This window comes from Archocentrus centrarchus, chromosome 9 (genome assembly GCF_007364275.1).
Source record: "Archocentrus centrarchus isolate MPI-CPG fArcCen1 chromosome 9, fArcCen1, whole genome shotgun sequence".
NCBI classification, from domain to species: Eukaryota; Metazoa; Chordata; class Actinopteri; order Cichliformes; family Cichlidae; genus Archocentrus; species Archocentrus centrarchus.
The window spans coordinates 20,269,180-20,296,297 of NC_044354.1; the positions used below are offsets into that span (position 1 = coordinate 20,269,180).

At 41.7% G+C, this 27,118-nt stretch overlaps 1 protein-coding gene across 3 annotated transcripts in view; it reads right to left on the reverse strand.

Annotated features, from left to right (window-relative positions):
- LOC115785601 (tetratricopeptide repeat protein 28) overlaps positions 1 to 27,118 on the reverse strand; it is a 179,967-nt gene that overhangs the window by 51,650 nt on the left and 101,199 nt on the right. For all 3 annotated transcript variants that reach the window (XM_030737353.1, XM_030737352.1, XM_030737354.1), the window contains 3 exons: positions 19,628 to 19,775; positions 11,442 to 11,714; positions 9,327 to 9,457 (listed from right to left, as the gene is read on the reverse strand). In XM_030737353.1, the coding sequence (XP_030593213.1) occupies positions 9,327 to 9,457; positions 11,442 to 11,714; positions 19,628 to 19,775 (552 nt within the window). The remainder of the gene's footprint in view (positions 1 to 9,326; positions 9,458 to 11,441; positions 11,715 to 19,627; positions 19,776 to 27,118) is intronic.

Consider the following 27,118-nt stretch of genomic DNA (forward strand, 5'->3'; position numbering starts at 1 on the left):
CTGTTATTTGGAGACCGTACCACATGTACTGGAAGGTCAAGTATAAGCAGAACCCAGAGGGCTTCATCTCCTCCTAAGATGGAGTACTTTCATTTCACGCACTTGGGGCATCGTATTTTCTCTTCATTTTATTGCTCTCTGTCTGATGGCTTTCCACAAAGACACATTCCACCTCCTCATACAGAAACCGGGGCTCCTGTCCAAGAAAGACTGGGGAAGGTCTGGATACTGTGCCACAAGGACAAGAATGCTGACACTGCTGTATCTTGGGACAAAAGCTAAAGATAAGAGTGGCGAGAGACAAAGCAAAAAAGAGAGCATTCTCGGTGTATAGGAGTTGTTAGGAAGCTCGAGCCAAGCCAAACTGAGGAGCTATAATCCCCGGCTTTGGCATGATGTCAGACAGAAGACCATTTCCTCACTCTGCAAATATGCTGCCTCCTACATCCCTGTGTGTGCAGCAGCTATATATAATGTAAACATCAAATGCTTGTAGCTGCGCTGACCTCTCTCTCCCGTGGGAGACCCCTTCTTCACGTGTAATACAGAAACTATTCGCAAACACACGTGGACTTGTCCAAAACGCCACCGCTCTGTCTGAATTTCACCTTATCTCTAAGGACAAGCTCATCTCTCGTTACAGATAGCTGACTTAGGACTTATTGGGTTCCTATTTTTGGCATCACTCTTTAAATTTTGGAGAAAGAAAATGCACAGTAGGAGGGGGCATTTCTTCACAATGCGACCTGTTTCAGTGACAGAAGAAAGAGAAAAAAAATACTACACTGGGAATGGACTTAATGTAGCTCTTTTTTTTTGTTTGTTTTGTTTTAACAAGTAACACAAATCAGCCACAAGATTAAAACCTGGCTAATATTATGAAGTTCTCTCTTGTGCCATCAAAACTGCTTTGACCTGTAAAGGCGTTGATGTGGGACCTCTTTGGATATCCCATTGTGTCACCAGGATGTTGGCAGTAGATCCTTTGAGTTGTGGTGTGCCTAACCTTGAGCCTCTACTCTTAATCACCAATTAGCATGGACCATTTCTGCATATTGACGTAAGGCAAATGGCATCAGCTTATAATGCCTGTTAAAGAGGCTGAAAAACAAACAACACCAACAAAATCATACATTAAACGCCCGCTCCAGAGGACATCTTCTAAATGCAAATGTGCACAGATCTCTCGACGCCAGCCAGTGCACAGGCAGAGCGTAGCTGTGGAGGGAGTTTCCTTGGATTTGTAGCTCTCCCTTGTCACAACAATGTCTTTTTACCACAGGGCTGCTGACATGATTCATGAGCCAGAGGAGTTGATGTGGTGTTGGTGTGCAGGCCAGATAAAACTAATATAGGTTTCTGTGCTGGAGTGTGCTTTACAAGTTACTGTAGCTAAGGAGCCATTTCACACTGCTGAGCTAGAAATAGGTCTTACTGTAGCTAAATCAACCCAGTCTACCCATCCCCAACCTTGTCAATGCAGACGGTATTACACTGTGCCCACATAATTTTACACACATTCAATAAAGAGACACACACACACATTCCTGCTCTGCTTCTCTTTTTTCCTTTTCCTCTCTCTGTTTCTTTATTCCCTTCATAACTACTTTCAATGGACCTCCATCTGTCCTTTTTGCCCCCACCCTTTTCCAAGTACCTCTCTTTCCTTTGCTCCTTCTCCTTCATTAAAATGGACTTCCTAAAGCCTCCATTCGTCTTGCTGACAGCTCCACTATCGATTGGGCCGGAGAAAGGGATGCAGTTCCAGAGCTTTAAATGGCTCTCTGGCCAGCCTGGATGAGGGCTGGGCTGGACTAGGGCCGGAGGGAAGGAGGGAGTGCCAGGTTTAAGTGGGAGGTCTGTCCAGAATCTAGACCCTGACACATTTCTGGTCACCAGTGAAGAACACCAAGACTGCCTTGATGGCAGTGATCAGAATTTACATGAGAATGACTCACCGAATCTGTAATGAGGATTACACCGATGTGATGAGATAATGAATTAATCCTTGACTATAAAGACAACACATTATCCAGCCTCTCTGGACCACTTGAAAGCTCTCCAGAAAGCAAGTAATATAGTGGGACTACTCAAAATACTGGTAAGGAGAGGTAGGAGTTTTTCTGTTGGGTACTCTGGCATGCAATCTATTCCAATCAAAGCCACGTGAATTAATGGTGCACTGGCTGGCACCTTTAATCAGGCTTCATCCCTTATTGTTATACATTTTCTAAGAGAAGATGAGTTGGCACCTTCCGTCTTCATCCCTCTTGCCGTGCGACATCAAATCTCTCTGCACAGATTAATGAGCAGACATTTGATTTTCCTAATGATTAAAATTTCTATGGCGTACTCAGTGTCCTGAGGCGCAGCGGAAACTGCAAGGAGCACGATGGATTGTTGCCTCTCTCTGACGATCGCTATCTGTGATGATCATGTAGTGCATCACAACAGCGTGACAGAAAGCACTGCTTATTTGTTATTTAATCAGTTGCCACTGATTGGATATCATGGGATGAAAAGATAGGCAAGGTATGTTATTTAAGACAAATTACTCAACTTCCCAGCTCTGAGCAGTTCAAGCCACAAAAGGAACTGTAGCGTTAAAGTCTTGTTAGAGTAGCATTAAACACAGGGATTGTGATGCTTTTGCATTGATTCTTTAACCAGTAAATCAAAAAGTCCTTACAACATCCAGATTTGCAGTCAATTTAAAAAGCCAAGCCCATGATAGCAAATAATCCTGTAACAGTGCACTGCATCTCCTTTTTCTAAAAGCAACTCTCACATAGAATATGGTGATATGGTGTATGATTCTATAAAAGCTAAATAGAGAAAGGAAAAAATACATGATGAAAGGAGGAAATGGAAGAGGAGAAACAAGAAGAAGTGGAGGTGATGTGGAAGGATAGAGGAACGGAGAAGCAGAGCATGGGGCATTGTGGAGGGAAAGAGGGAGGAGGCGGCAGGGAGCACTAGTCGATATAACGGCAGTCATTCATCTCTCTGACAGCCTTCCAAATGCTCCACTGGGGGAGACACAACACTGCGTCACCTCGAATGCAGCAAATGCACAGTGCAAATACGCACACCTGCATACATGTGCGTGAATATATAGAGGATATACAGCCTGGACTCTTGTGCGCATGCATGCAAGGAAGTCCACATTCTGGGTCAATAGTGTGTTGTGGGACAAATCAGTGCACACACACCATCATACCGGAACCTGTAAGGTGGAAACCATTGATTCTTTTTACAGTCTCACATTCTGCTTCATGTTTGTTTGCACACTGAAAGACTAACATGCACATGAACAGGACATGACACAATCACATCACACTTGAATACGCGAACACAGATGTGTGCTCACTTTAATGCACACGCGCACACACTCAAACATATACACACAATCCTTGTTTTCCGGCTCTGGTCATGGCTCATTGGCCGATGCCTGCCGTCCATCTCTCATGATTCATGGCTAAGCGAGTGGCTGTAGAGCAGTTCTAAACCAGTGAGCTGAGGAGAGCCTGTGTGTCATTAAGGCAAAGCGGGCTGGACATGCTGTTAGGGCCGCTGCACTACAGCCGGCTCTGTGCCTCGGTGTAGCACAACAGGAGGTGAGGAAGAAAATACTTCTGTACAAGGTAGTATTGCTCACAGTGGTTTTAATGTCAATAGCTGAGTGCACTCACAAAGCTACCTTTCACTATGAAGTGTGAACAGTGAGGAAGAGGTGTGTTGTCTTTTATTTAGTCAGACAGCAATCTCTTCCTGCCCCCACCCAGCATTTCTGCTAAATTAACCCCTCTAATCATCCCCAAATCCCATTTAATCAACAAAGCAGTGAAGGCTAGAAAAAAGACAAGGGTGCCAAGCTGCCCCCTCTTCCATCCTCTATTAGAGTCGGCCCCAAGATGGGTGGTGGAGGCACACGTCCATACACTAATGACTCCTTAATGATCCCCTCCTCTGCTGGAGTGATGACAAACACTGACAAACCCTGACCCTGACAAGAGGAACACCCACACTTAGTCCTCTGCCTCATCCCTTATTTAGAGGCTCATCTCTCAGCCCTCAGCCTCATTATACCAGCTAGATTCCTGCAGGATCCACACTGCCCCAAACATGCAGCCAGATAAACACCCATGACGACACAATCCGTGTCACTTTCAGCATGAGGGGCTGAGTTTGAACAAATTCCTTGCAGCAGATGGAGTGCTGCAAAGAACGAGAGTTTAGATAAACAAAGCCAGAATTAAAACGAGGATGATGGCAGAAGACAAAGTAGTACTGCAGAGTCTATGGAAGAAAAAAAAAACATTGTGTGTATCCTTTTTACTTTTCTCCGATTGTGATTTCCATTTCAGCTTGGGGTTGGGGGAGTCAGCAATGGAGACTCTTTTTAACATCACACAAGACATAATTATAGAGTGCACCACTGCCAACCCACCTCAGTTTCTCCTAAATACTCACACACCAAATTAGGGGTTACCTCCTTCTAGTTAAACCTACTATTTAAGTTGAAAACATCACAGACAAACAGAAGAGGCGGCAAACAGGAGTATTGAGAGGAAAGACCTAGTTTAACAGCTTTGTTTCACAATGACAGAGAGGGCCTTTGTTAAATACAGTTACTGGCAGGCCTTGGATGAAGCCAGGTGTGGAAACTGGGACAAAACAAAAGTTGGAAAAGACACGCAGCTACAAAGACTAGCAAGTTAGTTTGTGTTTTATCCATTCTGCTGCACATATTTGACAGCTTAAAGTCTGCTTAAGGTTATTTCCAAAAGGCAGTGAGCTAAAGAAAAACACAAATTCACACTAGCCAATGACCTCACTTGTTTGGACTGCAGCTCCTGGTCCCATTCGTGGATGACAGAGCGTTCATTCTCTGAGCCGCTCCCCGACTTTGCCGTCTTTTCTGTTTTGTTTTCGCTTTCCCAGCTCTTCATCGTTTCAAATTCATAACGATTAACGATCAGCGTCACACTGGTCAGCCGAAGGCAAGGATCCAACACGATGCCTGGCTGTTCTGCTGCACTGTACCATAAAGAGCCGCAACAGAGATTTTCCACTGTTATTAGAAGTTGAAAAGAGATCCTAGACCTGGCATCTTTACTGACATAACAGAATCCAGGTACTGTGCTTGAGTTATAGAGAACCCTCACAAGAGATCCCTGCTTTTTGTCTCTCTCTGCTCCTTCATCACAGACAGGAAACTGTACACCACGTTGTAAAGAACAGTAGCTGTTGGGGCACAGCTTTGATTTACATCTATTGCTGTCAGTTGTGTTATTAGTACCAGTAATAGCACACATACACACCAAGGTATATGTTGCCTTGTGATAAACAGTATGCCACATTCCCTCCTTTATGTGATTAGGAGATAACTCATGTTCATTACAACGTATTGAATTTTTTTGCGTGTGGCGGCTATAACTCCTGTTTGTTAGCCTGCTCATCAGTATTACTGCTGAGATATGGAACCATGGTGACAATGCTACTGCAGCAGCATTACTTATTTCAAGGTGAAACTAAATGTGAACAAGTATAATTGTAATAAAAAATGATTATTAATTCCTCACTGTAAATAAAAGCAATAAAGCTAAGAATAATAAACAATGAGTCCAATTTAACCTTTCTTCTTTTCAGTAATCTTCTTGAAACCTGTGCGATATCTAGCCTCATGAGATTTTTGAGTTGTTTGACTTTTCCTTAATGATACCACCACATGCTCAGATGTCAGTAATTAACTTAATGAGTGCAATCTTACTATAATCTGTAGCCATAATGACTTAAGAATGCAATGTTTTGGATATAACCCTTGTTCCCTGATTAGTTCAAGCAAGTATCCTACTACGGGAACCTTTCTGTGAGCCCTCATTAGCAGCTTAAATACACCAGCCCTGACTGACTGACACTAGTGACGCCACTGCAGGAGGAACTGGGATTCTCCTCCTATATATTAGGCTGACTCACTGTCATTTAAAACAAGCTCCCCTCTTCTTTGCTTCTATTGCAAGAACAGTGGCCTGGAAGGATACTCACTCGTACTATTATAGCACTCATTTTAAATCTTTCTGTGGGAAAAACACTGATTCCTGCATTGCCGAAAAGACAGTTATCACAGTGGCATTTCATAAAGGAGGGGCCACATCCTTTAAAGAGACTGCATTAAAGATTGGGTGCACTGGGGTCGAAGCTTTGACATCTAACTTAAAACCCTAGAAAATGCTACTGGACATGCCCAGCATGCAGCTGTGCATGTTGCTTGAGATAAACTCTCTTTAAGAGAAGGCATAAGTTTGCCAGGTCCCTGGTGGTATGTTCACACAGGCCATCAGGAGACTAAAGATCTCTGCTACAATCAGTCATTTCCTATCCAGTAGGAAAAATGCTGCTTAGATACAGAATTTCCCATGTGTGGTTTTGACAAAAGGAGAAAGAAGAAAGACGAGCAATGACGGCTCACCATTTCTCAAACTCTGGGTCCTGACCAAATAATTCCACAGTGTACATTAAAGACTGCGTGAACAACAGTGCTCCTTGAAGGAAAAAGGGGCAGCCAGTTGTGAAAAAGACAGGATCAGGCTGCACACTGACCTTAGTATTCCTGGAGGAAACTGCATGTATGTTTGATACACACAGAAAGTGCATGGAGCTTAGTTGGTGCTGAAAACGTTAAAGGTTGTCATCTACTCCACCTGTTCCAAGCATTTAGAGCATTGCCTAGATATGACAATTTGCATATTTTGCTACTAGCTAAAGGGTGCTGCCCCATCATCTTTCTATCAAAATCAATACAGCTGGGGCTGAAATATCTACCATATAAATCCCAATAGGTGAGATGTCTTACCCTTCTCAAAAAGGTCCTGTAAGAATGACAGTCCAACTCCCACCGAGCACTGAAAAGGACTGATTTTGATTCTGAGCCCAGCTCAAAAGCACATGGCACTTAATCTCATTTGACATCCTAGTTAATGATGTTCTGTTACTGATACGTAACAGTATTAGCAGAACTGATACCTGCTGAAATGTTTTCTTAATGTTGCCTTTCATAAAACACAGTACTAAACAAACTTGTTAACACTACCCTTGTTTGCAAAAGTCCAAACACTGCTAGTTCCTAAGACCAAAAATAGTTATATTTGACAGCTGTAGAAGAGCGTTGCTAATAAGCCTTAGGTGACTGAGTCATGCGCTTGAGCCTGTGGACAGTTCAGCTTAGCACCCATTAGCATAGATGTTGATAGGCTTCTGTGGGGAACAAGAAGAGGTTTCTGAGTAAAGTTGTGATAGTCTAATATATAGGAGCAGTCATTCTTGACATAGATGTCACTAATGCCAGCTAATCAGGGCTGGTTTAATGGAATTAAGGCTTTTAATGAGGTCACCCAGGAGCGGTTCCCATAGTGAGATAGAAAACAAACACCATCGAAAAAAATGACAACAGGAGTTGCAGTGGTCTGAATTTGATTTGAACTTAAGAATACTATCAGATCCAGGAAAAAAGAGGGCATGCACGCCCATATTAAGTTTATATCTAAGCTTTTTAGCCTCGTGATTAAAACCTTAGGCTTAACACACTCAAAACCCACATCCAAAAATCAGATCAAGGCCACATTGTCCACAATCTTTTTTTTTTTAATCCTAAATCAAGCATTTCACTATATGATTTCATTAAAGTCTCCAGGAAATTCTTTAAGTTGTTTCAACTCACAAATGGCACAAACTCCCACGCATTGACTGCAGGCCAGACACTGGAAATCCAGTCAGAAACAACATCCTTCCTCGGGCCTCTAGGAAGTGACCTCAGCTTCAGAAAGGCCAGATTAAAAAAAAAAAAAAAATTCACATCAGGAACAAAAACACCAGGCCGACCATAATGAGCTCCCCACTCGGCTCTAGCGTGTTCTGAGAGAGGCCAGGTGGTGTGACACACACATATGACTCTGATTAAGGGGCCTTTAGATGAACAAGAGGGGGGGGGGCAGTAGGGTGGGCTATGCGGGGGGTAGTCGGCAACTTTTGTATATGAGGCAACTATTAGTGGTGTTCACTGACCTCCATCAGGCCCAAAGACTGTACTCATGAGCAGCCACTTTGCCATTTGTGTTTTAAGTATGAAGCATTGTTTCTGCATTGTTTTCTTTTAAGAAGCGACATGTGAGAGCACAGGCCTCAGTGGCTGATATACGTCTCAGCAGTCTTTAGATGTCACTACAAACTATGCCCAGAAAAACTATCTCATATTTGTATATACGAAAGGACAGTTCAAACATTTAATCAAAACATTTTTTTTTTTCAGCAGAACAGTCAAATAGCTTCGAGCAGTCAGCGCCTTGCACGTATCGCCTGTGTGGCTCACTAACATTGAATGATAGAGCGTTTTTGCCCTGGTGTCTGCAGACTTATAATCTGACTTCTGCTCTGCACATGTCCTCAGAATGTAAGAGTGAAAGATGTCAAGGGCACCTCTGGCCTCATTTTCAACAGCTAGTTTTATCCTGCTGCATTGTGCCACGTCTGGCTCGACCGTTTAAATGTCTCCTGATATCAGGCAGCATAAACAAGCAGGCCTGCCTGTTGGGAAGGATAAGGAACGAAGGGGAAACAGAGGCCATTCTTCTCCATGTGCGACAGGAATTGTGTTGGAACAAGCACCTGTCAACCCCCACCAATGACCACAGAGGTCGGACAGTGAGAGAGAGAGAGAGAGAGAGAGAGAGAGAGAGAGAGAGAGAGAGGGAGGCAGATGACTGAGTAAGGAGAGAAAGAGGGCACCAATCAAAAAAAAAAAAAGTGGATCAGTCCGTTTAACTTTTTTCCCTCTCCTTCATGTTCATCTCTCCCTCCTACTCTTCCTTTCTCTCCCTGCCTCAAACAACTTATCTAAATTACATTCCAAAACAGGCATATGCTACAAAGCATTCACAAACCAGATACACATCTGCATAATATCTGCATAAATACTTTGCATTGATAATAAGGAGAAACAGCTGCCAAGGCTATCCTATTGCCCTTTATTTCAACTTCCTCGTTCTTTGTCCTCCCCATCACCTTCATTTGTTCTCTGCACTAACTTGACTCCAATTTTTTTTTTAAATAGACAAAGAGGTGCAGCATCTCAGTGACCTTCAGACTCCTCCTTCATGTACCCTCTGAAAGACAGAGCTGAAGAATGCTAGGCACAGCACAATCCCACACCTACTACACGATAAGAGCTCAGAGAAGAAGAATGAAACAACTCCAATTTATTGTCCTCTACCATGACAGCTATCCCGCTCTATCCATTTCAAGGCTGCTGCAAATTGTGTGTTTCTTACCTCTCTGTCCTTTAACTTCATGGCCAGAACCAGCTGGTTGCGATGGTTGGTCAGAGCTTCGCGGTAGTTCCCCTTGGAGAAGAATGCCGAGCCCAGATTCCCATGAGCACGGCATTCCCCTGTTTGGTCACCTAAAGAAGGAAAACAAGAAGAGATGAGATCAAAATTTCAAGAGTTAACAAATAATATTTACAGTAAAGCTCAGAGGATTACAAAGCAGCTGGTGATTATTTCACATCATTCCACTGTCACTGTTGAACAGGGATGTGATGAACCACATCTATGCCACTGACATCCTTAAAAGGGAAAGTGCCGCTATAACCCGTTATAAGTTCTCCACAGTAGAGTGGCTTTTCTGACAGCTGGTAGTGTTGATCTCAATGCTCCAGAGGGTGAGAGGGGAAAGCCTTATTATTTCTTCCTGACAGAGATGCCCCACAGACAGGGCCAAAGTAAAGCACGAGTCTCTGTGCTCTACCTGAGAACCACAGCTCCTTATCTGCAGCTGTGCTGCCCAGTCATGTGTCAAACTGTGTGGGGGTAAAACGAGTGGAGCCAGTCTGTGCTACTCTTGGTTTTTATTTTTTCTATCTTGCCTTCAGAGGTTTTTTTTCTTTCTTTCACTGTCTTTCTCTAAAATCATCTCCTCTTTTCCTGTATTAATACCAAATAGGCAACTCTGTATGTATTGTTTATTGTTTTTAAACAAACAAAACAGAAAAACTGCTTGACTGAAATTTTGCCATTTTAGTGGACGATACTCATATGGAAAAAAAAAAAAAAGCAAAAGACACAAAAAGAAAACTTCACTGGAAGGCCAGACTAACAAAATTTATATTTATTCATCAAGAATTAGTCTAAAGTATTGGTTACAGTAAACATGTAGCAGATGACACAGTGGATGTGCCTGTTTGAGTTACAGGGCAAAACAAGCTCCTCAGTTTTTTGTTTTCTTGGGAACTTCTATGTTTTTGAACAGTGTTATGAGTAAGTTAAATGGACTGGTACTCATAGCTCCTTTCTACTCAGCTGAACCCTCAAAGTGTTTTCTACTGCATGTCTTACTCACCCCAAGCACAGCGCTTTTATTTATGCCTGAGCATTTTTTCTAACATTTGCAGATACACTCTCACTCCGGTGGCTGCAGCAAGAGCAACTCGAGGTTCAGTATCTTGCCCAAGGATACTTCGGCATGCAGACTGGAGCAGTCAGGGATCAATCTACCAACATTCCAAACGGCAGACGACCCACTCTACCCCGTGAGCTGGGTCACACTGGGTGTAAAACTGTAAAAACTGGTTGATGGTCCCACCATACGTAGCCAAGATAGCGACCATTAGGGTGAGAAGCTTATAGCATTTCACGCTGAACATTTCTGACTTATGAGTCATCTGGGTACTCATGCACTGCACACAACCATAATGGACAGCGTAAACACACATATTCACTCAAAAGGGAAGTATAAGTATGAAAGTAAGCAGAGACACAGCACATAAGTTATGTAAGACTGCGCTTAAGCACGAGGGTGCTTTTTGATTAGTGCTAACACTATCATGCTGTAATGCTTACAGTGATAATGTATGCTGTTAAACATACTGACGTGCTGATGTCTAACAGCCAAAGCTTAATGCTCAAACACTGTTTAGAATGTCAGCAATGTTTACATTTGCTTTAAACACAAAATATACTGAAGCTAATGGGGGATGTCGTTAATTTGATTTAGTTGGTTTAGTTTAGTTTGATTTGGTCACAAACTAAAGAATTAAAAAAAAAAAACACAAAAGGTTTGAGGATCACATAAAACCACAGTATTCATTCTCTGCAATTCCTGCAACAGTTGTTGACTGATTGACAGACACTGCCATCGCCAGACCAAAATACTGTATGATGATTGATCACAACAAGTTTGCTAATTTATTGGCTGTTTACATAATTTATCAAGCAAAAATGTCAACTGGCTTGTGATTATCTGATCATTTTCTCTGTAATATCGACAGTTGATTACTTTTTTTGAACAGTTGGACATAATAATACACTCTGGCTCCCTATGTGTCTAAACAATCTATATTAACCAATATTATCATCATCCGCTCCTCCCCAGTTCAGGTGTCTTACCTAAGGTCTTGGCCACCTCCAAGTCCTGCTGCATGTAGCTCGTACTCTTCTCTGTGTTGCCCAGGGACCAGTGAGCACTGCTTAGGGCAGAGAAGACGGAGCCGCGTAGCTTGAGGCTGCATGTCCCGATCTTCAAGGCGGCTTCTAGCACCACAACAGAGGCCGTGTGGTGGCCTGCTGTCAGCAGCTCCTGGCCAATCACAGACACCACCACAAATGGACTTTTGTCCAGCTTCATTTTTTGCAGCTGCTGATAGGTGGGCTCGAGAGACTCTGTGCAGGAGAGACACAAGTAAGACAGAGATTAGAAACAGACTACAAAATATGCCAGTGGAGAACCTTGTGCTGACACCAATATCTGCCACTGACTGCAGTAATTGTTACATGTTTAACATCTCTGACAAAGGTGACTTGTCTGAATTTAGATTCTACTTTTCTCCAGTAACACTTGTGTTTTGTCTGCCTCAGTAAGCATAGCCTGCAGCCTGACTGAGTGACTGCTTTCACTGACAATTTAACAATAACTCAATATATGAGCCATTTTTCTGTTCTTCCACTCTGACTGGGGTGATCTGAGGCAATTTCCAACAGTGCTGCATAGAAATAGCACCAATTTAGACCACTGGGGGGCAACTGTCTTTACAAACCACAGAGCAAAACGAAATTTCCGCCTTTTCTTTCAGCTAGCACGAATGTTCGAGGGAATGGAGCGTAATGAGTAGGTTTTGAGATCGAGTTTTAAGAGTGATGGCGAAACGACCGCAGCTGAAGCACAACAGCAGCAACAGTGGAGAAATGCAGAGCAAAGGAAATGCACAAAGGTGACCTCTGAAGAGGCTGAAAATACACACAATGACATAAATCAATGGTGGGCCGCGTGGGATTTGGGATTCAAAGCCCCTCCAGATTACAAAGTCCTCTGGTAGACACAAGCATCGAAAAACATGACGGGTGAGTAAGAGAGGTTTGCCCAGTTATCTATTTTTTTTGTGTGTGTGTATTGATGCAGTAGCATTCTCCTGTGTTTTTGTATACATTAGAATTCAGAGTAAATTCATGTGGCCCTGTATTTGCAAATGTTTTGAGGAGAATAGCTACTAATCAGGTCAAAGTGCTTCACACCGGGCCTGTGCAAACTGGTACGTGTGACCAGATGTGTAATCTACAATTCATCGAAACTCAGTCATTCTTAGAAACATGCTAATTCACCTAGACACACTCACACGCACACACAATATGAGATGCACCCTCACACAAGCACTCAAAAGCATAACTGATGATGCTCATTCAAGAGCATCGCTTCTGTTCCAGCACTTGGCAGAATGTCGTGCTTATGGAGACAGTGCGTGCATATAATATCCATTCATAGCTTGTAATTGCCTTCGGAGTGACATCAAGAGCTGACTCATAAATCAAACACTGAGAGAATGCTTTTTTAAAAAGGTGTCATGGCTGCTGCATTCATAAACAGGTAGTTATGACAACATCTGTCTGTGTTGTTTCACACACATACAAACAAAGGAGAGTTAAGAGAGTCTCGGGTCAGGGCACTGCTGTGAAAAGGCACTGAAAAAGCACCCCTTCTGAGTTCTAATTTTTGGCATATTTCTCACACTTACATGTTTCAGCTAATCAAACAAATTTTAATATTATACAAAGATAATCAGAGGATTTTTGAGCATGAACAGCCTGTTTAAGGTGATGCCAAAGCACCTCAATTGGATTTACATCTGGACGTTGACTAGGCCACTCCAAAACCTTCATTTTATCTATTTTCTTTTTTTGTTGAGCAATTCAGAGGCAGACTTGCTGATGTGTTTCAGATCACTGTCCTGCTGCATAATCCAAGTGGGCTCGAGCTTTCAGGCACAAACTGGTAGAGAGCAAAAGTCATGGTTCCACCAATTACAGCAAGTTGTCCTGAATCAGCAAAGCAGACCCAGACCATCACACCTCCACCACCACGTTTGACTGTTGGTATGATGTTCTTTTTATGCAATGATGTGTTAGTTTTATGCCAGATGGGATGCAAACCTTCCAAAAAGTTCAGTTTGTCTTGTCTTGGGGATCATCAAGATGTTTTTTGGCAAATGTGAGATGAGCTTTTGTGTTCTTTTTGGACAGCAGTGGTTTTCTCCTTGGAAATCTCCCATGGATGCCATTTTTGCTCAGTCTCTTTCTTATTATTGACTGACCTTAACTGAGACAATGAAGGCCTGCAGTTCTTTAAATGTTGTTCTGGGTTCTTTTGTGACCTCTTGGATGAGAGAGTAATTTCAATAAGGTTGGCCACTCCTGGGAAGGTTCACCACTGTTCCAAGTTTTCTCCATTTTGTGGATAATGGCTCTCACCCCACGATGAGGGACATTATCCACAAATGGAGAAAACGCTGGAGCCCCAAACCCGTAGAAATGTCTTTGTAACTCTTTTCAGACTGATAGATGTCACTGACTTTGTTTGTCAGCTATTTCCTTAGATTGTTGCTTTCTGAGATCTTTGAGCCCAAATCACTCTGTCACACAGGTTCTAGTTAAGTGATTCCTTCATTCAGCAGGTCTGGTAATAATCAGGCCTGTATGTGGCTAGTGAAATTGACCTCTGCTTTTAAAAAAAATAGGTAATCAAAGTTAATTCATGACTTAACAAGAAGAGCAATTACTTGTCAAAATCCATTTGATGTTCTGAAACATGTGTGACAAATATGCCAAAAATTACAGCACTTTATATGAAGGATTATAGCCCTCATCTTGCAGTAAATACACAACAGGATGTCATAGCATTGTGCTTCTTTCTCCCCTTTTGCCTTTTTAATGCTGCTTTTGTAGCCAGAGCCATACCTTCCTTTAGTGATAGTATATGTGCAGAGCAAGAATGCATACAGTATTGCTAATGTATCATATTCTGTCTTCCATTTCATGTGAATAAAATCATAAGTCATACACTCTCCCTTCTGAATTTGCAAATGTGTGACTAGTAAAGCTTAAAAATACTCTTAAATTTTTAATCCTTCATTTTATGGAAACTGATTTTATGATACAATATCCCTGGATAAGATTAGCATTGGATTAGGATTGGCATTACATCGTATCCACTTAAAATTAATGTAAATTTGTGGTTATGACAAGACAATACAAGTCATGGAACAAATCTCAATATCAAAGCCCAAAAGCAAATGGTTTTACCTACCCTGTCAATGGTACCCTTATGTAAAGACAACAAACAGGTAAAGACCCCTGTGGATACCTGTGCATTTTTTGTTTTTTTAGTAGTGTATTTGGTATGCAATCGAATATTTTTGGCTGTTCTACTTTCTTAGAAGTGAACAATAATGTTCCCCACTGTGATTTATTGATTAACAATGCAACTTTAATGCCACTAAAAAAATAAGCTACACTAACACCTTTTAGTAGGAACAGTTCATTGTCTGGTTTGATCATTTCACTGAATTTGTTGACAAAAGGAAAAATACAGAATAAAATCATACTAATCCTCTCAGCAGAAAAAAAAAAAATCTGCCTTTCCTTACTCTCTCCAGGGAAGTCAGCTGTTAGGCTGCAGTGGTTCCCAACCTTTTTCATCTTAGTACCCACACGGCCCTGTTAGATAAACTAAAAGAAAAATATTCCTTTTTATTAGCTTTCATGCTCAGATGAGTAATTTTAAAGCTGTAATTAGACAGCTTTCAGCTTACAGTTTCTAATTTATTGTTTCATAGTTTTTTCTACAGACCATCAGTATTGGCACAGTATTTCAACCGTAAATCACTACTTATGGCTACTACTTTGTTTAACATCTGCTCATTTCTTTACACTTAGTGATCAGTTTCACCCGCATACCCTTCATTTCTTTCTTTTCTTCTTTATTTTTTAAACAGGGATATCATTATAAGATGTAAATATCAGGATTTTAGCAACACTGCTCATATTTAGTCCAGAGTGTATCCTGCTTTTTGCCCTATGACAGCTGGAATAGACTCGAGCCTATGGGATACATAGACCAAGATGGATGGATGAATGGCAATTTAATTCTGTAGTTTCTGGGCAGGTCACAAAAACTATACAATATGTAAAAACATGCTAGCTGCACTGACTTTCAGAAAATGCCTAATATGCTTGAAATTAAGTTACATTTTACAATGTTGGAAAATATCTGCAAATTAAAAGTAGTCCAAAGTAAAACCAAGATATACAAATTCGTTTATAATGCCAAACTCCTCCCTCATTAGATTGCGCCACCTCTATTGTTTGTTTTGTAGACAGTATACAAACTGTTCTTAGTATTTAGCAAAAAAGACATGATTAAGTAAGCCATTCCTGAAGATGAGTCAATATCTACATGAGAATTAAGGATGCCTCTTAGGTGTACATGTGTAAAGATTACTGTGTCATCTGCATACATTAAATTGTTGATATTTTTGGCATATATTAGATAAATCATTATTATATAATATGTAAGTAAAGTGGTCCAGGTATGGAGCCTTGTGGGACCCCTAGAAAGCATTCAAGATAAGGAGGTTTGGTCCTGTCAATACATAAACATTGACCTCTATTGGAACAAAGGATTTCATCCACAAAAAAGCTTGTTCAACAAAAGTGTCAGTTTACATAAAAGAACTTGGTGGTTGACGGTATCAAATACTTTCTTTAAATCTATTAAGTCAACACCAAGACATGCATTTTTATGATAAAGCTTTGAAACGCAGTCCTGTGGAATGGTGGGTACAAAATCCAAACTGCAATGGATGTGAAGGAGTGTAGCCATCATTTAGATGGTTAGTCAGCAATTTGGCTCCTACTTTTCTTCTACCTTAAATAAGACTGGGAGGATACGAATCAGTCGACAATTAGTCATATTTGTTTCTTCCCCAAATTTAGGGCAACCATAGCAACTTAAAAGACAGATTAACCAAATATGTAACTGGGCATACTAAAGGATCCTTATGTAGTTTAAAAAAAAAAACAAAAACAAAGGCTGCCTTAGGTTCAGAACTTTTTGGTGAATTAATAATACTGACGACTTCATGTTGATTTCCTCTGTTAATAACAATTATTAAGAGTTAACAGTTATGTAAGTCACATCAAACAAAGTGATTTCATGGACATAATCTAAAAGAAAAATATTCAGTTCCGTACCTATAAAGGTTGGGTTTTTCACTATTATTAACTTGGGGTTCTAGATCTTATTGAAATTATTCTATTGTTTTATTAATAGGTTGCCCCATTTTTCCACTTCCCTTTTCTACCTTCAGTTATCTGAAGGAATTTGCTGTAGCATTTCATATAGTTTCTATTATTTCATTTCTCGTAAAGGTGATTTTTTTTTTGGTCACTCCATAAGACCCAGTTTCAACATATTTTTTTAAGCAGCCTGTCCCTATCTTTCATCAATGTCCTACATTAATCATCCAGCCAGGGCAGGGTAGTAACTTTTCTTTTTATTCCTCCTACTAGTGAGTTATGCGATCACTTCATTAATTTTTATAAGAGTATATCACATCCACTATCTATGTCCCCATCTGTGAGGATTTCACTCCAATCAGTCCCCTCTATTTTGCTGCTGGCTCTTTGGGACTTCTTCATCATTAAATGTAGTTTTGAGTGATTTAGTAGTTTTAACTGAATTTTAAAAAGTTAGTTTGGAAGCTTTCATGAGAAGAAGACAGCATTATGGCCTGACAACCCAAGAAAGAAAGAAAGAAAGAAAGCAAGAAAGAAAGAAAGAAAGAAAGAAAGTTTCCAAATTCTTCTGTTTTGCTCTTTCAACTGTCAATTCATGCTTTTAACTAATAATTAAACTGCTGACCATACTTGAACCAAACAGCTAGCTGCTATATTTCAACTATCTATCCAGTATTTTTAGATGGTGCTTATAATGTAAAATCAATGATACTTTGACCTAAGTAGGGTAACTGCTAATGCACATGGTGCCCAGAATTTCTAGTTAAAGGAAATTCTTTTAATACCAATAGATCCAGCCTGGATCAACAGCTGCCACACCATGAAACAATGTCCTTTATGGTTCATCTGGACTGAGCTTCAAGTTAAAACCCTTTTTTTGTTTGTTTGATGAACGGTAGGAATATTATCCATGAGAGGCTGACTTGGCACAGCTTATATTAGTGATATACAGTAAGCAGACGATGCTGATGTTACAGAAAAAACTGCTGCTTAGAAGATTGTAAGTTGCAGACAGTGAGACATGGAAGTACAGTGAGGAGAAAGAGGTGCAACTGCACTAGTTGGCATGTGTGTGGCAATCCTTTGTTGGGTTGAACTGTACATGATAAAGAATCATTTATCAAAAGACAAACTCCTTTATTCAATTCTCTTAGGTTTCTCCTTCTTTCCTTATTCGGGGATTTGTTTATTTTGAATAAATGTTATCAGCTGGATCTCTTCACCCAGTGGCAAACCATAAACCTAACAGTGATCTGAGAAGTCAGAAAATAAGTTTGAAGTGTCAGTGGTGAGATAAACGACTGAGATAAGTGAGCACTGCAGTCACAACCAGATATAATCAACTGTTTCTTGTCAGTATATGAGCTACAGTACATGGTTTATACACTGATGAGGAAAAACATGCAGTGTTCACTAAAGAAATTTAAGTAAACTTTAAAGGTTTTCACTGTAATAACAATGTTGTTACCAAAAAAAAAGCAAGCCAGTGAGAAGCCCATGAATAACAATGATTATGTAATATATAATTAGGCCTTTACACAATTAACAGGCAATATTTTTTGATAAGTACTTTGATAAATACTTCTTCAAAGTGTTTTGATAAATGCAATTTGGCATTGATTAGTTCCAATTAAAATGGCAGCAGAGGTAACAAACTGAATCCTGGATCACTATGTGGCTAATAAACGTGGCAGACAGGAACATGGCATTCTGAGCCTTGAAGGAAAGAAGGCAGTGCTCGCCTACCTTTCTTTCACTTATCAGGGGAGTTTGGCTGAGTAACACTGATTATCCTCCCTGTTTGCTGGCGTAACATTGATTATCGTCCCCATGTGCCAGGAGTCCCTCTGAGAGGATCATTGCTCTTAATCCTTTGACCTAACTACCTCTCCTCAACACACCTTGGATTAGGTCCTCTGGTGGTTGCCTGGCACTCTGGGAAATAGGGTAAACAATTAAGAGATTAAGTGGCTTGGGCTAAATGTTGGTCTACCCTACTAAGAGGACCCATTCTGGTCCATAATGCTCAGGTCTGGGCTCACACCCAAAGCCTTTTTTTGTTTTGGTTCCAATGCCAGGCTTATATGCTCACTGTCGCTAAGATGGGCTTTCCATTCTTTTCTCTCTTTGCAATATTTTTTTTTTCTCCGCATTTGCACAAGAATATTCAGAGGAGCATGGCATTCAATCACATAAATACTGATTCCTCACTGAACAAAGGCCTTCTGAGCTACTGATCCACTGCACAGTGCAGTAATTTTTGGATTATAAAACAAGGCCACGTTTATTCAGAGGCAGGGCGTCAGAGCAGTTTGGCAAAGAGGTGATGACAAAGCAAGACTGTAGGATGACTCAGTCCACGTTGGCAATCTGTGCCATCTAGATCTGAAGCATATTACATCCTCCGCAGTGGTCATCTGAAGTAAAACTGTTGCCAGGTTTGTTTGAGGCTCATTAGGCTGCGCCATATGGATTACTCATGGACAATCAGGTCGCTGCAGTTGCTTGATACAACGGATAACAGTGCATAACAAAAAGAACACATTTTAGTGACAATCTTGGCCTGAATACACTACTTATAAATCCACTCAGCTTTAGGAAGAAAAAGGCTTACACAGGGGCAGAAACAGACAATGGCATTAGTGTTGGATGCTCATTAAGATAACAGGCTATCAATGTGTGACAGCCTGACTGACAATAAGATATGCTGAAGCTGCAGGCGTCATGCCTTAGAGTCCGAAGGTAAGTACTTGACACCACCAGTCACTCACAAAGACAGGAAGATGGGCAGATAGAGAGATGGCCTGCCCACAAAACAAGTACAAAACTGACAGGTAAAGTCACCTCAACACACTTATTGACCGAGCGAGGATTATCTCTGAGACAGGCTTTTAGGCTGCTGTAGGACAAAACGTGAAGAAGGTGAAGCAGAAAGACAGTGACACACGCACAAAGACCTGCTCACGCACACGCGTAGAGTGCACGTGTTTAGGTGCGACATTTCTCACCTCGTAAGGGTGACTTCATGGCGGCTTCTACCATGCCCACCAGAAGCTGTAGGCTCTTGGGGTCTTGGGCCAGCCCAGAGGCGAAGGCGGCCAGTGCGTCGGCATGGCGTCCAAGGTACTGAAGGGCAACACCCTGTCGGAAGTATGCCTGCGGAGAGAAGGAGGTAAAAGAGCTATCAGTGCTCAAGTCTTTTACCACAGCATGAGGCTTTATTCAAACACATTACCAGACACACTCATTTCACGCCATTAGCATTTTTTCCACATGAGCAGTTTTCCGAACATGGCACCTCTCTCCTTTGTATTCCCATAATAGAGTGATCACTGGCTTTTTTGTACTTGTTAATTGGATTATAAGTTTTACATAAATGCACATGTTACACTCTGGCTGGCTGCCTTCTCAGGAGCAACTATTGTTTTTCTATTCAATATTTTTTTTTTCCCTCCTTGCTGTGGGAGTAAACTGCACGAGTCGAGCACTGGGATTTCTCCTTGGCTGTTAGAAAAAAGTAAAGGGAAAGAAAAAGGAGAATGAGACAGAACTACTTACTCAAGTCTGTCTGTAGCTTAGAAAATAACACCCATAAATACTTCAGATTATTCATTCTCTTTGACAGTACATAGTTGTAAAATAGCAACACAACTGGCCAGTCTGTTTTTGCTATATTTTTTTAAATTCAGATATGTATTTGCGTAATGTTTTGGACACATGGAAGACTCTTCAAAGAGACAGAAATTAAACAGATTTGTCATCCAGTCATTTATTCATAGAGCTGGGAAAGTCACATTGTTGGAAGTATAATAAATCACTACCATGAGGCTGATCCTGCATGCAACTTGTGACATATTGTATCTTTCTTTTAGAGACTGAATTTTTTTTTTTTGGAACATACTGTACACTGAAACCTAAAACAGACGCTGTTTCTGGGATCCAAAGCCCCAACAATAAATGTGCTTTTTTTCCCCCCGCATGTCTGTTTGGAATCACTAGTGAAGGGATGTTTCATCCAGGCAAGTGACTCAGTATGATTGTGTCTGAGGCCCGATCAGACAATAATCCTAGTGAGTTGTTAAACCTGACTCTGGTCCAGTCTTACAACACAAGCAAAGAGCATTGAAACTACATTCAGCTCATTATTCACAATCCAAACCAATAAATCCCCTTAAAGAGAAAGCAAAGTATCTCTCTGAATAGTAATATCTGGGCCTGTGTCACACAATAACGGCTACAAAGCAATGGGAAAACAAGAGATAGAGTCCTAAAGTCTCTCTTATACTGGAGGAGCAGCAGCAGTCCAGGCTACCTTCTGGCTACCTTCTCACTTGGTAGGCAGCAACTCCACTCTTCCAAAAAACCTTCCAAATGTGACACAAGGGCTAATTTCCCATTAGCATTTAAGAGGCCTTTTCATTAGCCTTCCCAAGCTTCTCTGTTAGCACCACTAGGAAGTGAGAAAGGCAGAGAGGATTAGGGAAAATGAGACATGACATCGAATTTATAGAGACCAGTAATTAATTTTGCTTCCGTCTGAGCCCCCCACTGACTACCAATCTCTCTCCAGACCTACTGCCCCCCCTCAACATTTCCACCAGCCCTCACTTGCATCTCACATCTCCATTGAAAATGACGAGGACAGAGATTAAATTCAAAGCATTAACCTTTGTTCTAACACTGTTATTATATGAGTGGAGCGCGGTTCAGGGAATCCGCTCAATATTAATTGCATCTAGCAGCAGTGGAGTTTGGGCAGGATGCACTGGCTAGAATTGAGAGACCCCACAAATGTTTTGCCCAAGGGAACAAAAGACATTTAAAAGCACTTCTCCCTTTGATTAGATTTAGCCTACAATATGACTGCTCTCCCTTTCATTCTCTTAAGCGCCGTACCCTGACCGAGACAACCGGGGAAAGAAGATGAAGGAAAAGATGTATTTAAAAGAAAGGTTCACGTCAAACAAAAATTGGCATCTTCTTTAATCATTTCAATGTAGCCTATCTTGTCCTACATACTGTAAGGGTGAAAGACAAGACTGGGTAGAAAATGTATTGAAATACTGCAAGCAGAAGCACAACATTGAATGCATCATTGCAAAAGTGACAGAATCAATGTGCCATACTGCCTTATAAGATTTCTTTTTCCATTAATCTCTCATACCATATGGCAGCACAATGACATAAGCATCACATAACCTCAGCTTCTGCATAATCCAACAAGTCAATTCAAGCAGTGCTGCTGGTAAAACAGAGGGTTCCACTGAATTTACAACAGAGTAGCTGAATACTAATTAAGGACAACGGCGATCGTGATACTGATGAGAGCTCAAGATAAACGGAAACTGACGTACAGTACGAGTAAAAGCCACATCAGAATCAAATAGTGCAAAAGGGTTAAAGCTGCACAGATAACACCGTCAGGTCGGCGATGTGGTTGGCGTGACGCATTTTGGTTGAAGCAGGAGCAAGATGTTTACCCCTACACGTTTTTATTTTAATGCATGCTTAACAGGATCTTTTCTAAAAACACAGCAGCATCTGCTCAGAGCTGCTGCTACACTGATTAGCACAGCCTCTATAGCTCTTAGCCAGACAGAGAAATAAACAGAGGTACAGTACAGGGGGGAATTACAAAGAGAGGGCATTACAAAGAACGAGGTAGCGACACAGATTTGCTTTGCCCTATCAACATAAAACATTATATACACAACTGAATGTCAGCGTTTAATCCTTCAGCCAAGACACATCTTCCTAAACAGGAAAGAAAGAGAGTCACTCCTCTGAAAGCCAAGTTCTCACACAGCACATGCCGTCCTGAAATGTGACACATCTGTTTGGCATCTTTTACAACATGACATCGACAAACCGAGACTTCGAATAATGTGTTTTGCCAGAAATTCAATCCGGGGTAAATTATTGAACCTTCTTACATGTTCGCCTCTGGTACTTAATGCAGCAATGTGCTGATACCACAGAAGAGTGGATAGAGAGGGGAAGGTCTGTCGTTCTTACCCGTGGGTAAATTGTGAGGGGGCTTATGTGCATGCGTGCGTATGTGTGTTTACATGTGTGTGTGTGAGAGAGAGAGAGAGCAAGAGAGAGAGAGAGAGAAAGAGAGGCTACAAAATACATATGAACAAGGGACAGGGTAAAAGATTTTCTTCTTTCTCGAACATTTTAATATTTCATGAATGCTTGTTTGATGTAGTTTTAAATATTCATGTTTTTATGCTTAGGAGGAAGAGAGAAATGATGCAAAAAATCACTGCAATGCACTGTGCTAGACACTGTGGGGAACCATCATTCCCTGTGCATACACACAAATAAGCTCATGCACACCGCTGAATGCGCTCTTTCGCTCTAACAAGGCACTTACAATGAAACATGGACAATTTTCTTCCAGTGACAGCTCTGTTGTTCACAATAAGGCTCACAGTCAGAGCAAGTGAACAGAAAGTTGACAAGATTAAGACTGTGAATTTGGCGTAACACCAGCTGTTCGAGGCTCTTTTTCTATTAAGAGATTAATGTCTCGGCATATGTCCTTGCCCCCTTCTTAGGCTGTTGTCAGTACACTCTAACCCCAGGGGTGTCCTCAGTCCCTGGGAACACATCTGTGTTTCCACTTGTTGATCTTTGTTCAAGAAATCAGCCTAGCGGGCTTAAAGAAAAAAAAATTTAGTGAAAACATATATTTGATTATCAAACGGATCGGCACACTGAGCAACAGGAATGTGATTTGGCATATGAAGATGCACTGCATGTCCACAGTCAGCACTCTTCCTGATATAAGCGCTTGTCCAGAATTTCTTATATAGGGGCTTGAAAATCAAATAACCAAACTTTCAGAGTCTGGTTATTTACAGAGAAATGTTTTTTTTTTTGTTTGTTTGTTTATCAAGTCACTTACTGTAATACTGACCTATGTATAATTAAAGATTATGAAAGGCCAACAAGGTGACTTCCAAAGAGCTATTAGCTGAAAATGTGGCATAGCTCAGCATGCTGTGTAGTGTGTCCTTAAAAAAAAATTAAAAAACTGGACAAGTGGAGGACAAAAGACAGCAGATGAACAGTGTCTGAAAGTCAGGGGGGAAAAAAAATCCAGCAACAACCCGACACAGGACCTGAGAGATGCATCTGGTCCTTCAGTTGATCCATTTACTGTTCACTGAAGTCTCATCAGAAATGTCTCAGTGGAAGGGTGGCTGTCAAGGAGCCATTCTTAAGGAAGGGAAAATAAAAGTATCGTCAAACTTTGATCCACCATGCAAGACCATCTGGAAAGTGTCTATTGACAACGGTTTCATTTTTCAGTATGGCAATGACCACAAACACACTGCCAATGTAGTAAAAGCAAACCTGGACAGAAAACATGCACTCAGACCTCAACATTATTGAAGCAGTGTGGGATCATCTTGACAGAGAAGGAACAAAAAAAAAGCCAACATCCAAAGAAGAGCTTTGAATGTCCTTCAAGAAGCCCTAAAGAAATGACAAGAGAGCTGCTTAAGACAGTTCAGGCTGTGTTGAAGAATAAAGGTGGTCATAATAAATATTGACTTTCAAGCTTGTTAGAATTGCACAAATATTGCATGCATGTTTCAGTAATTTGCTGCACATATTTCCCAGTAGGCAGCACGGTGGCGCAGTGGTTAGCACTGCTGCCTCACAGTTAGAATACCATCTGGAAGGCCTGGGTTCGATTCCACCTTGGCCCAGGCCTCTCTCTCTCTCTCTGTGTGGAGTTTGCATGTTCTCCCCGTGCTTGCGTGGATTTCCTCCGGGTACTCCGGTTTCCTCCCACATTCCAAAGACATGCACTTACTGGGGTTAGGTTAATTGGCTAATCTAAATTGCCCATAGGTGTGACTGAGTGCGTGAATGTGAGTGTGAAAGGTTGTCACTCCGTGTTGGCCCTGCAACAGGCTGGCGACCTGTTCAGGGTGTACCCTGCCTCTCGCCCTATGACAGCTGGGATAGGCTCCAGCCCCCCCGCGACCCTTAACAGGATGTGCGGAAGCGAATGGATGGATGGATGGATATTTCCCAGTACAACAAAGAAATAAGGGCTGACTCAAGACTTTTGCACAGTACTGTGTGGGTATATATACATATCCATCCATTTTCTTCTGCTTATCCTATTCAGGGTCGCAGAGGGGCTGGAGCCTATCCCAGCTGTCATAGGGCGAGAGGCGGGGTACACGCTGTACAGGTTACTAGTCTGTCGAAGGGCTAACACAGAGACAGACAACCATTCACACTCACATTCACACCTATGGGTGATTTAGAATCACCAGTTAACCTCACCCCACTAACTATATGTCTTTGGACTGTGGGAGGAGGCCAGAGTACCCAGCGAGAACTCACGCAGAACATGCAAACTCCACACAGAAAGGCCCCAGGTAGCTCAGTGTAGCAGCACTGCTGCATCACAGCAAGAAGGTCCTGGGTTTGAATGCACCATCTGGCTGGGCCCTTTATGTGTGTGTGTGTGTGTGTGTGTGTGTGTGTGTGTGTGTGTGTGTGTGTGTGTGTGTGTGTGTGTATGTGTGTGTGTGTCCTCCATCTAAGTTTGTTTCCTCAAATTCCACTGTGAGATGCAAAATGCTCACTAACAACTGTCTAATCTATTTGTTTCCCCGATCCAAAATCTGTCATTTTCAGCATTAAATCAAATTTGTAAATACTTTGTATCAGGGGCACTGGAGCTGGAAACATGCCCATGTATTCAGGTTTTTTACTAACAGCTGAAGCTGTTTGCTGCCACACATTCAGAGGTGTGAAATCTCAAGCACACTGATGTCTCTCTAAACAAAATAGCATAGCTCCTCATACACAATGCAGGCAGCCTGTCACTGAACAGATGGCTACAGCTGTGCTCCGCTAGCCCAAGGCCCGGTGTAGCTTGCTGTGTCCTGATCGGTGATCAGCAATAATAGAGATGCACTCAAATGTGGAAATCAATAGAAGCTGCATAAGCTCCGTTTAGATCGTGCCACACCCTTCACTGCTGTACTGTGTTTAGGATACGCCTGCTGCAGATGGAGTCTGCTCACCCACAGGGCGAGTGGTGCCAAAGCTACGACTCTGAACTAAACCCCCGCTGGCGACATAATGGAACCCAAATCAGTCCATCAAACAGGGACAGCAGGCTGCAAATACACTGCAGGCACACACGCACATACACAAATACAAACTGAGAAAAAATACATCAATATCTGGAGAAGAAAATCACCCATCTGTTTCCAATAAATGTGTATTACTTGAAATCAGCTTTCCACACAGGCCAGAACGCTGGGATTAGATTAACACTAATAGTGTGACAGGAACAAAGGCATTGCTGCTTTTCTTTCCTTGCTTTCTTTGCTCTTTAACTATAGGTGTTGTCGCCTGGTTTCCAGTGTGGCCCAGAAATGTCATCTGTCGGCCAGGGTTTAAGACATGTGCCTGCGCCATCCCTTGCACATCTCCACCACTAACACTTTCAAGGTGACACAGTCGACTCGCCCGGTACACAAAATGTCAGCTGCTTAATTTAATATCCAGGGATAACTGTCGGCCATGACAAATTAGCTGGGAGAGCAGTTGAAAAAGTGAAATGAAATGATTGCAGCTTTGGGCCCACTGCCCTTCAAGCTGACAAGCTGAAAGCCACAGAAGAAGCACAATGGAGCCTCTGCTTAATTAAATCTATTTCTGAAGCCAAAACTGTGAGTTTCTATCCATCTCCCGTGCATCCTTGCAGGTAGACCCCCCCCCCCTCATGGCTGAATAGGTCCGAGGTCTCCCAGGAGGGCCAGTGGGGGCATTACACCCATTGCCTTGGGTCAAACATAAACCTTTGGCCCCAGGGTCACGGGGATGGAATCATGACACAGCTGCCTGTCTATTACGATCTCCCCAATCTAATAAAGCCAAACCCTAAACCAGCAAAACACCCCTGACCTGCATCGATCTAGTGTGCGTTTATCTGTCTCTACGTGTTGTGTCTGTGAGACGGGGGAAAAAAAACAAAAACAAAGGAGTAACAGATTAATTTTTCTCACACTGAGTTAAAGGTTTCTTCAATAATCCAGCCAATCAATGAAAAATGTTGCTTTTACAGGGTTTTGTTTTGCCCTACGCGCTGACTTTGAGGCCTTTTGCAGAATACACCATGTTATAACCGTACAGTGACATTTTTGTTAACAAGATAAGCCACATCAAAGGTGCATGTTAAGCACCTATGCAAGTCAAATTGAGGCACCTTGCAATATGCATGTAGGTAGACACAGTAAAATATTTATGATCCATTTATGCATTCCTCCCTAAAGGCGTTGTACACTCTGGTGATTGCTGTACTATCCGAAGCCCCTAATTAGCCCATTAGATTAGATGACTTTAATGAGAGCAAATTAAACAGATCATTCTTTGTGGAGCTGGCAATTAAAGGGTAAAAGTTTCATTATTCGGTGAGTGGCGACAATGAAACCCAGGTATGCTCCAGGCTGCCT